General features: G+C 46.7%; 1 protein-coding gene across 1 annotated transcript; it reads left to right on the forward strand.

The window, feature by feature from the left end:
* The first annotated feature begins 1,551 nt into the window (after positions 1 to 1,551).
* LOC103732793 (CMRF35-like molecule 7) lies at positions 1,552 to 12,193 on the forward strand. Its single transcript, XM_008831508.3, has 4 exons — positions 1,552 to 1,699; positions 7,393 to 7,719; positions 9,835 to 9,934; positions 11,084 to 12,193. Exons 1-4 carry the CDS (start codon positions 1,660 to 1,662, stop codon positions 11,247 to 11,249), a joined length of 633 nt encoding a protein of 210 aa, XP_008829730.2. The 5' UTR covers positions 1,552 to 1,659; the 3' UTR covers positions 11,250 to 12,193.
* Positions 12,194 to 14,776: the final 2,583 nt, after the last annotated feature.

The following is a 14,776-nucleotide window of genomic DNA, read 5'->3' on the forward strand; positions in this document are numbered from 1 at the left end:
GTAAAGGCAGTTGCTGTACAAGTCTGGTGACCTGAGTTTGAGTCCCAGAACTCACATGGTAGAAGGAGAGAAACAACTCCCAAAAGTTATCTCTGACTTACACATGTGCACTGTGGTGCGTGCTCATACATTCACACACACCCCTTCCCTCTCTCTTTCTCTCTCCCTCTCACCACACACACAGAGAAAAAAATTAAATAAAATGTCTTTTAATATCAAACTATTTCCTTCTTGAAACCTGATTATATGCTTGTTAAATTTTCTTCTGTATATCTTATCTTTTATTTTTATTTTAAATGATATATTTACCTGGAGAGATGACTTGGTGATTAAGAGCATTTACTACTCTTCTAGAGGACCCAGGTTCAGTTCCCAACACCCACACGGGGGTTAACAACCTTCTGTAACTCCAGCTCCAGGGGAATCTGACTCCCTCTGGTCTCTGCAGGCACCTGCATACATGTGGTGCACATAAACTCACACAGGCACAAATACACATAAATAGGAATAAATAAGTCTTTAAAAATGTTTAATAATATCATTAGTTTGGAAGTACGGCTGAGTGGTAGAGGGCTTGTCTAACATATGCAAGGTCCAGGGTTTGACCTTCAGCATCACAGAAAAGAGAAATGATTATTAAATAGTATCTTTTTAGGTCATATATGTATACATTAGTTCATGTATCTACCTACAATCTAGGAATCACAGAGAGAAAATAGTGTCTTTGGAAACGGGCTTAATTTGTTTAATTTGATTATCTCTAGTTTTATCCCTTTTCCTGCAAATTGTATAACTTCATTCTTCTTTATGGCTGAAGATTTTCCATTGTGTCTGTGCACTATATTTTCTTTATCCTCTGTTGTTGGAGACCTAGGCTGGTTCCATAGCTTCGCTGTTGTGAATGGTTGCTGCAATAAACATTGACATGCAAGTAAAAAATATTTTATTTTAGTATTTTTAAAAAAATTATGTTGTCTCAGGCTGGAGAGATGGCTCAGTGATTAAGAGCACTGGCTGCTTTTGCATTGTGTCTGTGCACCATATTTTCTTTATCCTCTGTTGTTGGAGACCTAGGCTGGTTCCATAGCTTCGCTGTTGTGAATGGTTGCTGCAATAAACATTGACATGCAAGTAAAAAATATTTTATTTTAGTATTTTTAAAAAAATTATGTTGTCTCAGGCTGGAGAGATGGCTCAGTGATTAAGAGCACTGGCTGCTTTTGCAGAAGACTTGGGTTCGAATTCCAGCACCCACATGGCAACTAACAACTGTCCACAACTCCAGTGTGGTGTAGATCACACCTGAATTTAATACCCAGAGTGCTCTACCCCTTGACCCAAGGCCTGATAGGCCAGATGTCCCCACAACTGGTCTGCCAGCTTGTCTCCTCTGCCTTTCCTTTCCTGCTGAGTGAGCACTCTCTTGACCTGTGTATGACCCAGCTCTGCCAAGAGTTGACGCCTCTTCTGTTGAATAAGTCAAAGCAGGAAATACCCACTCTATAAAAGGAAGTAAATGGGTAAGATGTTCAAAGGCGACCTAGACAAACAGAAGGAGCCAGCCTGGGCTCACGCGGTGCTTCGCTTCGAGTGTCCAGCTGAGGTTTGTGTTTGCTGCTGGCTGTAGGTCCGAGGGGTGAGGAGCACAGAGTCAGGACCATGTGGCTGTCCCCTGCTCTGCTCCTTCTCAGCTTCCCTGGTAAGTGTGGCAAAGCTGGGGACTTGGGACTGCGGGAGCAGAGCAGGAGGCAGAGGGCTCTGTTCCAGGTTCAAGAACTGTCACCTCCAGGGAAATGAGGGGTGGTTTTTTCACTTCATTCATCAAGAGGACTTCAGGTTTTTTACTCTGCCAGGCATGCATCAGGGAATGGAGAACTGGGGATGGTCATTAAGGAAGGCTCCAGAGGGTCTGATGGATGAGACATACGCGCCAGACCTAAATGCAGACAGAGGAGGGTTCAGAAGAGGATACTGCTCCTGCTGAGGGAGCTACAGAAAGCCTGCCTCAGGATGCTCCTTTGCAGCAAGCAGAGACAGCACTCCAAGGAGAGGGCACAGCTTGGGCAAAGGGGTTCAGGCTGAGAAAGGATGGCACAACCACATAGAAGGAGGTCTCAGGGCCAGGACACCCAGATGCTGGCTAGTGTGAGGAAAAAGTAAAATGATGACAGGCAATTGGGAATATCTGTCTCACCCAACTTGCACCTGAGTTCTAAGATCCTGGCCTCCCCCTCTCTTAATCCCATCATCCGGCTCTCCCTGAGGCTATGCAGGATAGGGGTGAGCTACTCTGTGGCTTGCACACTGCTCACCCACACATCAACATTCACACAGCAGACTCAAAGGCACATATCTGCATACAGGCACGACTCTATTCTCTCTCTCTCTCTCTCTCTCTCTCTCTCTCTCTCTCTCACACACACACACACACACGGTGACACAAAATGGCACACAATGACACTGTTCATAGAAGAGTTTTGCCCAAGTAGCAGACTTTCAGAAGAATTTACACAAAAGTACAGTTTATGGTCAAATTCCATTTGTTTTGAAAGCCCTTTGCTCTGTCCCCAGAGTTCTGCTTGTGGCTAATTGCTGGCCCATCTCCTCCACCCCTTCCTTCTCTCAAACCAACTCTTGGTCACATGCATAGGCCTGATCACTAGCTCATCCACCACCATCCGTGTAGATGAATCCTGGACACAGTCCTAGGAAATGGGTCTGATCACCATGAGTGTTCTACAAGTCCCAGTCAACTAAAGACCCTGGGTTGGTGGATCTTCTGTTTCCAAAGCAACAGGTTTTTGCTGTTCTTTGCAATTACTGGTTAGTACAGTTTCTACTGACCCCTACCTTCCTCCTGCTGCTGAGTTATTTTTCTTTTGAGAAAGATAATGACCCTGTCTGCTGACTTCCGCCTGTGGCTTTAATTTACGAAGTTGCTATGTTAGTCAATCTCCCCCTAATTGGCCCCTGTGCTATTTTAAAGATTTTTTTAACCTTATTATCAGTTAATTGCATTGCATGTATTTTAGCACAATAGAAATGTATGATTTAAAAAGAGAAATTTCCCCCTCCAAATCTGATCTTAGTGGTAATGACTGTTAAACATTTAAAACACCAGCCGGGCGTGGAGGCACACACCTTTAATCCCAGCACTGGGGAGGCAGAGACAGGCAGATCTCTGTGTGTTCTGTGTTCAAGGTCAGCCTGATCTATATAGTGAGTTCCAGGCCGGGGAGACCCTGTCTCAAAAAGACCAAAAAAAAAAAAAGAGAAAAAGAAAAGAAAGAAGAAAAGAAAAAGTACAGGAATGGAATCATATGCTGTTAGGTGACTTTTTATATAAAAAAAAACTTTGTAAAAATGTATCTTGAGCATCTTTTCTGTCATTGCTTGGAGGTTGCTTTTTACTTTTAAACTATGCTATTGCTGTGCCAGAACTCATCAGTCTAATTCCCTTTGATGGTGTTTGAGTTTTTGGATGTTTACTGTTACATCAGTACCGAGGCTAATGCCCATGCATCACTCCTAGAACTGAAACGATTGTGTCTGTGACTAGGTTGTGAGGTTCTTTACAAAACAATCCTTAACTTTATTGGTACACACCATGAACCAGAGGCTGAGCAAGACCCTGGGGGCTGTTTGTGGGAAGAGGCGGGAAAACAAACACAGAATCTCCGTGCTTTGGCAGTGAGCACCGGAGAGAAAGACAGGAAGAGATGGGCACTCAGAGTAAAACAGCAGCATGGTCCTGGGCTCCACATGAAGGAGCAGGGGAAGAACAGGAGGAGGAGGCAGCTCTCGGGAGACTGGCAAGAGGCCTGGGCCTAGAGAAGGTCTGGAAGGTGGCCATAGAAGGGCTTTCTAGGCAAGGCTCAGTCCACAAGCCTGGGAAGGCACACTGGGGTCAGGGAAAGAGAAAAATGGAGGTGGAGGAGTCTAGAGTCAAGGAGAGAAGAACAAGGAATGGCACCAGGTGAATAATGGGAGCCAGCTTGAGGGCTACTGACGCAGCAGGAGGTGGCTGAAGTGCTCAGTGCAGCCAGGGAGACAGTCTCAGTTCAAAACTCAAGCAGCAACACGGAGAGACTGAGGAAGGGTGCTCTGGACTTCTCTGAATGCTACTTTGGTGATCCGGGTACCAAATGAGGGCTATCACTGGCAAAACAGCCCTCCAAATGTCAGGTATTAATAGACACATCTCCAAGTCTTACAGCAACCAGTATAAGGCAGAAAGTAGCAAGGATACTCCGTAAGTAAGGAAGCAAAGCTCACAGTGTTACAGTCTGTTTCTCCATTGCTGTGCCAAAACACTCTGACCAATGCCAACTTGGGGAAGAAAGGGTTTATTTTGTTTCATATCTCCCAGGTTACAGTTCATCAGAGAGCCCAAGGTAGGAACTCAGGGCAGGAACCTGGAAGCAGGAGCTGGAGCACAGGCCATGGAGGGACACTGCTTACTGTCTTGCTCCCCTGGTTCCTGCTCAGCCTGCTTTCTTATGCAACACAGGCCCACCTGCCCTGGGATGGTACCACCCACAGTGGGCTGGGCCCTCCCATATCACTCAATAATCAAGAAGATGCCCCACAGACATGGCTACAGGCCAGAAATGGAGGTGATTCCTCAATTGAACCTCCCTCAACCCAGGTGTGTCAAGTTGACACTAAAGCTATCCAGCACATGGAGATTAAGTAACTCACCCAGGGTTTCACAATAACTCCATGGCAGACATATCTTTCTGCCTGAAAAGTGCAAAGCTCACACTGTTTCTGTTCTGTCATGCTGTTCCCATGAACTGTGACAGCAGAGATACAAAGAAAGTAATTTTGGGGCTGGAGAGATGGCTCAGTGGTTAAGAGCACTGACTGCTCTCGAAGAGGACTGGGTTCAATTCCCAGCACCCACATGGAGGCTAACAACCATCTGTAACTCCAGTTCCAGGGGATCCGACACCCTCTTCTGACCTTCGCAGGCATTGCACAACATGGGTACACCTATCTACATGCAAGCAATACACCCATACATATTAAATAAAAATAAATAAAATATTTAAAAAGCAAACAAACAAAAACAAAGAAAGCAATTCTGAGGGGCATTTCCAGAGTGGAGTTGGCCGAAATGGACACCAATCATTTGCAGAGGGAAGGAGAAGATCAATGACCATGCTAAGTTCTCTAATTAGGTTCCTTAGTGGACTGTGCCCAGCACTCACGAGGTTATTCTGCTGACTGAATACACACACACACACACACACACACACACACACACACACATATATGCGTTTCCCATGGCTACTGTAAACAAGTGACCGCAAACTCAATAACTCAGACTATAACTTCATCATCTTACTGTTCCAAGATAAAGAGTCTGAAATGGCCTTAGTGGCTAAAGTGAAGGCTGAGTTCCTTCTGGAGGCTCTAGGGAGACAATCTGTTTCCTTGCTGTTCTAGTTTCCTGACCAGAAGTAACTTAGGGGAGAACAGGGTTTATTTGGCTTACATTTGCAAACTACAACCCATCATTGAGGGAAGTCATGGCAGGAACCCAAAGGCGGGCCTGTTTGCTTTTCTACCCAGCACTACCCCTGAGCGAGGAAGTCATTTCGCATCCAAAGACGTACAGCAGGAGCCATGGAGGATGCTGGCTCCCTGGCTGGCTTTCTTATCCAGTTCAGGGCATGAGATGGTCAAGAGAGGCTTCCATTGTTCCCTGCCCTTTGTCCACTTCCATGTGACCAAACAACAAGGTCTCACTGTAAGGAAAGCTTGTCTGCATTTAGTCAGCTTTGATACAGTCAATCAGCCCACAGAATGGCAGGATACACTTTCCACATAGCTGTTCTTTGACTTGTTCAATTATGTCAGGCTTTGGTTACTCTGTCCCTTGTCAGAGAGACAAAGCGCCAGACTGTTCTGGGGAAACCCTGAAACTGGGGTGCAATTGGAAGGGAGATATCTGCTGTGTTTGGAAATGGTGGCGGGAGAATTTGAGGTACAAATCTAGATTTTGGAATCACCGGGATATAGGTGATTATTGGAATTGTAGAAATGGAGGGACTCCCTCCACAAGGGGCACGTAAAGAGGAAAAGGCTGGGTTTAGGCCTGGAGTGGTGGCACACACCTTTGCTCCCAGCACTCAGGAAGCAGAGGCAGGCAGATCTCTAAGTGCAAGGTCAGTCCGGTCTACATGGTGAGTTCCAGGCTGGCCAAAGTTACATGGTAAGACCCTGTCTCAAACAAAACAGCAGCAACAACAACAAAAGTTGACTGTATTTAGAATCATATAGGAGGGACTGGAGAGATGGCTCACTGGCTGCTCTTGTAGAGGACCTGGGTTCGATTCCCAATACCCACATGTTGGCTAACAACCATCCGTACCTCCAGTTTTAGGGGGTCCGATGACCTCTTGACCTCCATGGGCATAGCACAATATGCATGCACTTACACACATGCCAGTGATACACTCATAAAATAAAATAAAGAAATAGAATCGCATAGGAGAGACAAGTCTCTGGGTATGTCTGTAAGAGTGTTTCCAGAGACATTTAGCTGAGGAGGGAAGACCCACCCTGAACGTGGGTGGCACCATCCCATGGGGCTGTGTGCCTGGACTTAATAAAAAGGAGAAAGCAAACTGAGCACCAGTCCTCACTTCTGCTAGTTGACTGATGCAACGTGGCCAGCCACCATGTGCCCCTACCACCATGCCTTCCTCCACAGTGATGGACTGTATCCCCTTAAATAACAAGCCAAAATAAACACTCACTTCCTTAAGTTGCTTGTCAGGCATTTTTGTCACAGCCAAGAGGAAAGTGACTGACCTACTGGGTTTCCTCTGCATCCTGTGGAACTAGTTCATACTGGCTCATCAGGGTCGGTGTGGTACCTCTCAGCTTAGCTCTGTGTTCAGTGACATCTCATTAATACCCTGACGTCAGCCACAATGGCAACATTTTTACCACAGAAATCGGCAGATGTTACAAAGCCAAAATTTTTTTTTAAATCTATACAGAATATTGTTCAATACTTACCAGCACAACACTGGTTATTCCAGGATCCAAAGAGAGAGGAAGGAGAGAGGAATCAGTTGAGGTCTTGGGGGTCAAGTAGTCAGAGAAGGAGGAGGTGAGATGAGAAAAGTGTTTAGAGGACCCAGAGCTGGTGACAGAAATTGGAAGGGTCAAATGCTGCAGGAAACCTGAAGAGATGAGGTCTGAACAGGCCAGGGCACTGTCAGTCAGGGGACAATGGAAAACTGGGCCTCAGAGGAGGTAGGTATGACAAGTCAGATGGGTCAGGGTAGCTGGAGTGGCCAGGACTCTCATCTAGTCCCTCAGACATGGGCTTGGCTCGGGGCAGCAGAGGCTATATCCCACGACTCTGTTTTCCAGGCTATCTCTCCATCCAGGGCCCAGCATCAGTGAGAGGCCCAGAGCAGGGGTCGGTGACAGTGCAGTGTCGCTACGGCCCGAGATGGAAGAACTACAACAAGTGGTGGTGTCGAGGAACAACCTGGAACACATGCAGGATCCTCATTCAAACCACAAGTTTGGAGAAAGAAAAGACAATTGGCCGGCTGTCCATCAGGGACAATCAGAGAGACAACTTCCAAGTGACCATGGAGATGCTCGAGCAAAATGACACAGGCACTTACTGGTGTGGTATTCAGAAAACTGGAATTGACCGTGGGGTCAGAGTTACAGTGACCGTTGACCCAGGTAAGAACTTTCTCATCTGCACCATGAGGCCCTGATGCTCAGGTCAGACAATGCTGAAAGGAAAAGACTAGGAGCCTAGAAGACAGACAGACAGATGGAACAGGGAATGACAGAAATAAGGAAGAGTAACAGTCTGACACCTCTACCCATGACAGCCCCTGAGGGCTCTACAAGGTATCTAGCTGACGCATGTCAGGATAGGCAGGTCTGGGGAGAGTGTTCGGTATAGACTTCACCCTCCATGAGCTGTGGCCCAGCTGATGCCTCATAGTCTCCCACTGGAGTATTCTCTGGTCCCAGATGCCTGGGGGAGGGTCTCAGGGCATCAGTCTGAGAAGTTACCTGTCTTTGGGAACTTGTGCCCAGACCTGTCACTACATGGGGCAGTGGAGATCTAGGGAAGCCCACATGGTTCCAGTGTTGAATCACAGGCCTGGCCAAACCAGAGGGACTCTGTCCATTTTGCAGGGCCTGTCCTTTCTGGGTGCCCCTTTCTGCTTTCTCTGATTGCAAAAGAATGAGCAAGGGGTAAAAAAGACCCAGAAGGCTTGTGACAGCTGTGGGTGCTTTCAAGAGAGAAGAAAGCTTCAGCTATTAAATCCCTATCAGAGACCTCCATGGTTCTCCTGGCATCTCCCTACCCCAGACCTCACTGAGGGACTCCAGAGTCTTCCAGCTACAGCTACTGATGGTCCCTGAAAAGCAGCCCTCCCCACTCCTATCCAGCATAATCATGCTGAGCCCTTCCTCAGCCCACCAACCACATGGCTCCTTAGACTGTAACATGCAAATCGACAGCACTGGCTTTGGAATTAACCCATGGAATGTTATGTTTGGAACCAGAGAGAGGAAGTGGGGTCCAGAAAGGGTCACCCCTAGCAGACTTCCCTTAGGGCTACCACAGAGGGGAAGCTGAGAAGACTTGTGAGGACAGAAAGGCAGTTGAGTAAGACATGCAGGCAAGGCAGAGAAGCCAAAGAATGTGCCCTTCGGGGAGCTTTAGGGGTCCTTGGCCAGAGGGATATGGGGACACCAGCCTGTATGGGTGTCATGGCCTCCCAGGGGACTGTTAGGAATTACCCTGAGCCCTGCTTAGCTGCCAAGCATGATTGAAGCCTGGGACTTCAGAGAGGAAACTGCAGGTCAAGGATGAGCCATGCCCAACTGGCTTCAAGAATATATGACCCAGCTGCCCACAAGTCACCCTCACATCTTCTCACAGAAATATTTCATTCCTCAAAGCTGGAGTTCGTGATTTAACTGGGATGTGTCCTCTTGCTCATAGCTTTTAGGGGTCTCTCTGTGCCTGGCCACCTTAATTACTAGACATTCCGTTTCTGGAATCTGCTGTCCTTGAACCTTACTCAGGTACTAATTTGAATGGAACAAGACAGGGATTTTTGCTCCCAACTATCCTAGTTTACTTCTTTGTTGCTGTGATAAACACCGTAACCAAAAATAACTTGGGGAAGGAAAGGGTTTATTGGGCTTATGGATTACAATCCATCATCGTGGGAAACCAAGGCTGTAGCTCAAGGAGGAACCTGGAGGCAGGAACTGAAGCAGAGACCATGGAGGAACGCTGCTTACTGGGGCTCGCTTCCCCTGGCTTGTTCAGTTGCCTTTCTTATACAGCCCAGCCCCACCTGCCTAAGGATGGTACTGCCCACTGTGGGCTGGGCCCTCCTGTATCAAGTAGCAATTCAGAAAATGCCTCATAGACATGGCCACAGACTAATCTGATCTCAACAATTTTTCAGTTGAGGCTCCCTCTTCCCAGGTGACTCTAGTTTGTGTCAAGTTGACGGAAACTAAGCAGCATATCAACCAAAGCAACTAGAAAGAGACGGTGATGTCTCCCTCCTCCAAAATAAATTATAGTCTCTATCCTTCTTAATTTCTAACTATCCATGTCACAGCTCATGAAAATGACTGTGTGGGGAGCCATATGGTTCAACAGAAGCCAAAGGACTGTACTTGAAGAGATAAGACTTCCTAGTCCAGGGGAAAGGGGTGTCCTGGTGAGGGATAGCAGGGTGGAGGTGGCATTGTGAACCATGCATGAACCCACCCCATCTGTGCCAATAACCTGTGGCTGACTCTGCCTATGTCTAGTGGGAGAATCTACCATGCCTTTGTCTAAACTACCTGCCAGGCCAGCCATGAACAACAGCATAAGTATGGAATTCTCTGGATCCTCTGGAGCCTATAAGAGGTAAGTCCTGAGGTCCTTCTCCTGCCCCCACATGGGCTCTGCCTATAGAGAAACCAACCCTGGGAATTCCTGCCCACACTCTGTTGCCATTTACCAGTGTTTTTCATAGCCAGACTCAAGGCCCCAAGCAGAGACGGTGATGTCTCCCTCCTCCAAAATAAATTATAGTCTCTATCCTTCTTAATTTCTAACTATCCATGTCACAGCTCATGAAAATGACTGTGTGGAGAGCCATATGGTTCAACAGAAGCCAAAGGACTGTACTTGAAGAGACAAGACTTCCTAGTCCAGGGGAAAGGGGTGTCCTGGTGAGGGATAGCAGGGTAGAGGTGGCATTGTGAACCATGCATGAACCCACCCCATCTGTGCCAATAACCTGTGGCTGACTCTGCCTATGTCTAGTGGGAGAATCTACCATGCCTTTGTCTAAACTACCTGCCAGGCCAGCCATGAACAACAGCATAAGTATGGAATTCTCTGGATCCTCTGGAGCCTATAAGAGGTAAGTCCTGAGGTCCTTCTCCTGCCCCCACATGGGCTCTGCCTATAGAGAAACCAACCCTGGGAATTCCTGCCCACACTCTGTTGCCATTTACCAGTGTTTTTCATAGCCAGACTCAAGGCCCCAAGCCCACCCCTGCCCCTGGTACTTCTCACCCACCATGGTGCCATTCCAGCCCCACCAGAAACGTGTTCTACAGAGCTGCCCATTACCACCTAGCCAACTGGTCAACAAAAAGTCCTGATGGTCTTGTGGGACCCAAAGGGAGATAAGGTCCCAGTCTGTGTGCCAACATGGGAAAAGGGGAGGCAGACATGATTACTGACCTGGAGCCCTAAGCGAGCATCAAGCCAATGCAACTTGTATGTAGTTGACTTCCATGTTTCTACCGAGTTGAGAAACACTATAGACAAAGAAAAATCTCAGAAGATAAAATTAGGAAGAGAGGGACAGGCCCCGCTAGGACCACTTAAGGCCACTAAGGAATCCTCACGGTTGGGTGGACCACAGAAGAGGTTCCTGGGGATCTTCCAATTGGGCTTCTGGCTGCAGTCCCAGACTCTGATGAGCTGGCTGTTGGCCCCCCAGTGTGGGGCATGATGGAGACGGAGGGGCTTGAGACTTTGATGGCCTTGTTCCTCTTGCAGGACCCACTACGTGCTCCTGGTGTTTGTGAAGGTGCCCGCCTTGATCATCTTAGCTGGTGCCGTTCTCTGGATGAAGCGGTCTCAGAGGGGCTGTGGAGAACAATGGGGACAGTCTCTCTGTAGGACTTCGGACTCTGAACTTCTGACCAAAGACATGGCTCCTTAGACTTGATGGATAAGCAGAGCCTTCCTACCCTGGACCTACCCTATTTCCAGAGGAGATCGGGGCTGTGAAAAAAAAATACCTTCAAGTACTCAGAGGGCAGTGACTGGGGTTGATAGGGGCTCACCAGATATGATCTCCACTCTGCACAGCTTGGGGACACAGCTTGGACAGCTCTTGAGATGTCATCATATCTGCAGTAGCCGCACCCTGCTCCTTCTTCAGGTAGCAGACACCCATCCCACCCACTCACATGGTCAGCTCAGGGTCAGGGCTGCTGGGATGGAGCCCAACCTGCATACAGACAGCCGTGTCCCCTGCTGGAAAGGCTTGGTAGAGGCTGGGACAGAAGCACAGAGAAGCAGAGGGGACCCAGTGATGTCACTGGATTGTTAATCCTATAGATCTGTCATAGGAAAGTCAGTGGGGTGGCATAGGCCTGAATATCAGCCCTAATCCCAGCATGCAATTCTCAGGAAAGCTGAGGATCAGAGCTTGCCTGACAGGCCCAGTGTCTGGGGTAGAGAGAACACAGAAACCAATGACTTAGCCACAGGAGCTGGGGCTGCATTTTCCAGCAGGTCTGTTTTGATCTGGGGCTGGAACAGAAGGCTGTATACCCTTGAGTAGCTACAGACTACATGGACCTATGCTGGTTTTAACCCAAAGTAAGCACAGGGACAGCAACATAGAAAGCAGAGATTCTTCCCACCTGGCTCTTCCCCATGCACCGGCACGCCTGTGCAACTGCACAGAGGAAGTTGGGCCAAGAGTAGCTCATCAAAGTAAGTACCAGCATCACCAGATAGGAAGGTGAAGTCAGTAAGACCTGGGCCCCTTATCGTGCAGTTCTCCTTTTAACTGTGGCTTTTAAAAGGCCTAGGGGCTAGAGAGATGGCTCCACAGTTAAGAGCATTGGCTGCTCTTTCAGAAGACCCAGATTTGGTTCCCAGTACCCACATGGTGGGTAACCACCATTACAGGGAATCCAATACCCTCTTCTGGCCTCTGTGGGCATTGCATGCATGTGGTGGATTTATGTACATACAGGCAAAGCATTCACACATAAAATAATTTTTTTTTTTTTAAGATGGGGTTTCCCTATATCCTAGCTGGCCTGGAACTCTCCATATAGACCAGTCTGGTCTCAGCCTCACAGAGATCCGCCTACCTCTGCCCCTCAAGTGCTGGAATTAAAGGCATATGCCACCACACCTGGTTACAAATATTGTTTTTAAGGCCTTAACATGAACTCTCCACTTTTCATGAAGTTTCCAGTGTGTGGCACAGAACTGTTATGTGCACATTGCAAAGGCAGCAGCTCTTCAGAACCTTCTCATCTTGGAGCAAGCTTCCCATTCCCCACCACACCCAGCCCTGGCTCCCACCACTTTAGTTTTTGCTTCTATGTTTGGCTATTTTTGTAATGCACGTCAGTGGAATCGTGTAGTATTTGTACTTCTGGGATTGGTTTCTTTCAGCATCATGTCCTTAAGGTTTATCTATCTTCTAGCATATGACAGAACTTCTTCATTTTAAAAGCTGAATACTATTCCACTATACGGATATACCACAGTTTCTTTATCCTCTCATCCAGTCATGGGCACTTTGGTTTTTTTTACTTCTTGGCTTTTTTAGATAATGTTACAATGAATGTGAGCGCATCAATATCACCTTGAGAGCCTGTTCACTATTCTTTTGAATATACATTGTGATGATTCATCTTGATAGTCAACTTGGCAGGGTTCAGAATCACCTACGAGACATACCTCTAGGCATGTCTATAAAAATTTTTCCAAAGGGGTTTAACTGAGAAGAGAAAATCCATTCTGCATGTGGGTAGCACCATCCCATGTGCTAGAGTCCAAACTGAATGAAAAAGGAGGAGAGGAGAAAGGGTACTGAGAATCAGCACTCATCTCTCCTGCCTTCCTGAGGATGCAATGTGACCAACCACCTCAAGATACTGCCACCACAGCTAGGCTGCTCTTGCCACCAGGTTGGACTGTGTCCCATCAAACTGTGAGTCAGAATAAACCCTTCTCTCCTTAGGTTGTTTATGTCAGGTATTTTGTCACAGCAATGGGAAAAGCAACTAATCCAGACACCCAGAAGAATGACTGCCAGGTCATGTGGCAGTTCTGTTTGAAAGCTTTTGATAATCTCTGTACTGTTTTCCAATGGCTGCATCATTTCCTATTTCTACCAACAAGATATAAATATTCCAATTGCTCCACATCCTCATCAGCATTTGCTGTTTTCTGTTTTCTTGTTCTCTACTATAGCTGTCCTACAAGTGTGATGTGATAGGCCCTTATCTTTTAATTTATGTTCCTCTGGTAACTAGAGATGTTGCATCTTTCCGTGTCCTTACTGGACATTCACATAGCATTGGAGAAATGTCTGTTCCTGACCTTTGCCAACCTTTTTAAAACACGAAGTTCTTGTGCCAGGCATGGTGGCACACACCTTTGATCCCAGCACTCAAGAGACTGAAGCAGGAGGATTGATGAATCTCTGTGAGATCAAGACCAGCCTGGAATGGTCTACACAGTAAATTCCAGACCAGCTGGCGCTACGTAGTAAGACTCTGTCTCAAAATCAAAACAAAAACAAAAACATGAAACAACAGAAAAGTTCTTTTAATTTTAATTTTTTTAGTTATATGTGTGTGAGAATGTATTTTTGTGCACATGAGTGCAGTGCCTTTGGAGGCCAGAAGAGGGCATCAGATCCCCTGGAGTTAGAGTTACAGGTAGTTGTGAGTCACTTGATATAGGTACTGGGAACTGAACTTGGGACCTCCAGAAGAATCATAGTGCTCTTAACCACTGGGTCATCTCTCCAGCTCCTTTTTAATTAGATTGTTTATGTACGATTTATATATGATTGATCTCTATATACATGTATGATTTTCAAATATTCTTTCTCTTCTTTGAAATATGAAATCATGGGATAGTTTAATGGCACAGAAAAAAGTCATGATTTGAAACCATCTGATTGCAAGTAGTAGATAGAGGATTTTACTTTTTTTTTTGGTCTTCCTGTAGCCCCAGCTGGTCTGGAACTCACTATGTAGACCAGGCTGGTCTTGAACTCACAGAGATCCACCTGCCTCTGTCTCCAGAGTGCTGGGATTAAAGGGCATGTGCCACTTTTTACTTTTTATAAGAAAATGAAAATATACACAGGCACATAACCAGAATGCCATATACAAAAATGCCAACATCATTTTTGTCAAATGGATATTCTTCCCTTTGCTTTGTGTATTTCTTAAGGCAGAGTCTTGTGTTTCCCAGGCTGACCTTGAACTCATTATGTAGCTGAGGACCACCTTGAACTTCTCATCCTCCTGCCTCTACCACCTAAGTGGTGGGATTGCAGGTGTGCACCATCATCATGTCTAGTTTTATTTGATGCCAGGGATCCAATCCAGAGCCTCCTCCTGCATGACAGGAAATCACTCCACCAACTACGCTACATCCCCAGCCTATTTTCCAACTGTATTTTGAAATCTTTCTTACTTCTGA

This window comes from Nannospalax galili, unplaced genomic scaffold (genome assembly GCF_000622305.1).
Source record: "Nannospalax galili isolate Female #2095 unplaced genomic scaffold, S.galili_v1.0 scaffold634, whole genome shotgun sequence".
Classification (NCBI taxonomy): Eukaryota; Metazoa; Chordata; class Mammalia; order Rodentia; family Spalacidae; genus Nannospalax; species Nannospalax galili.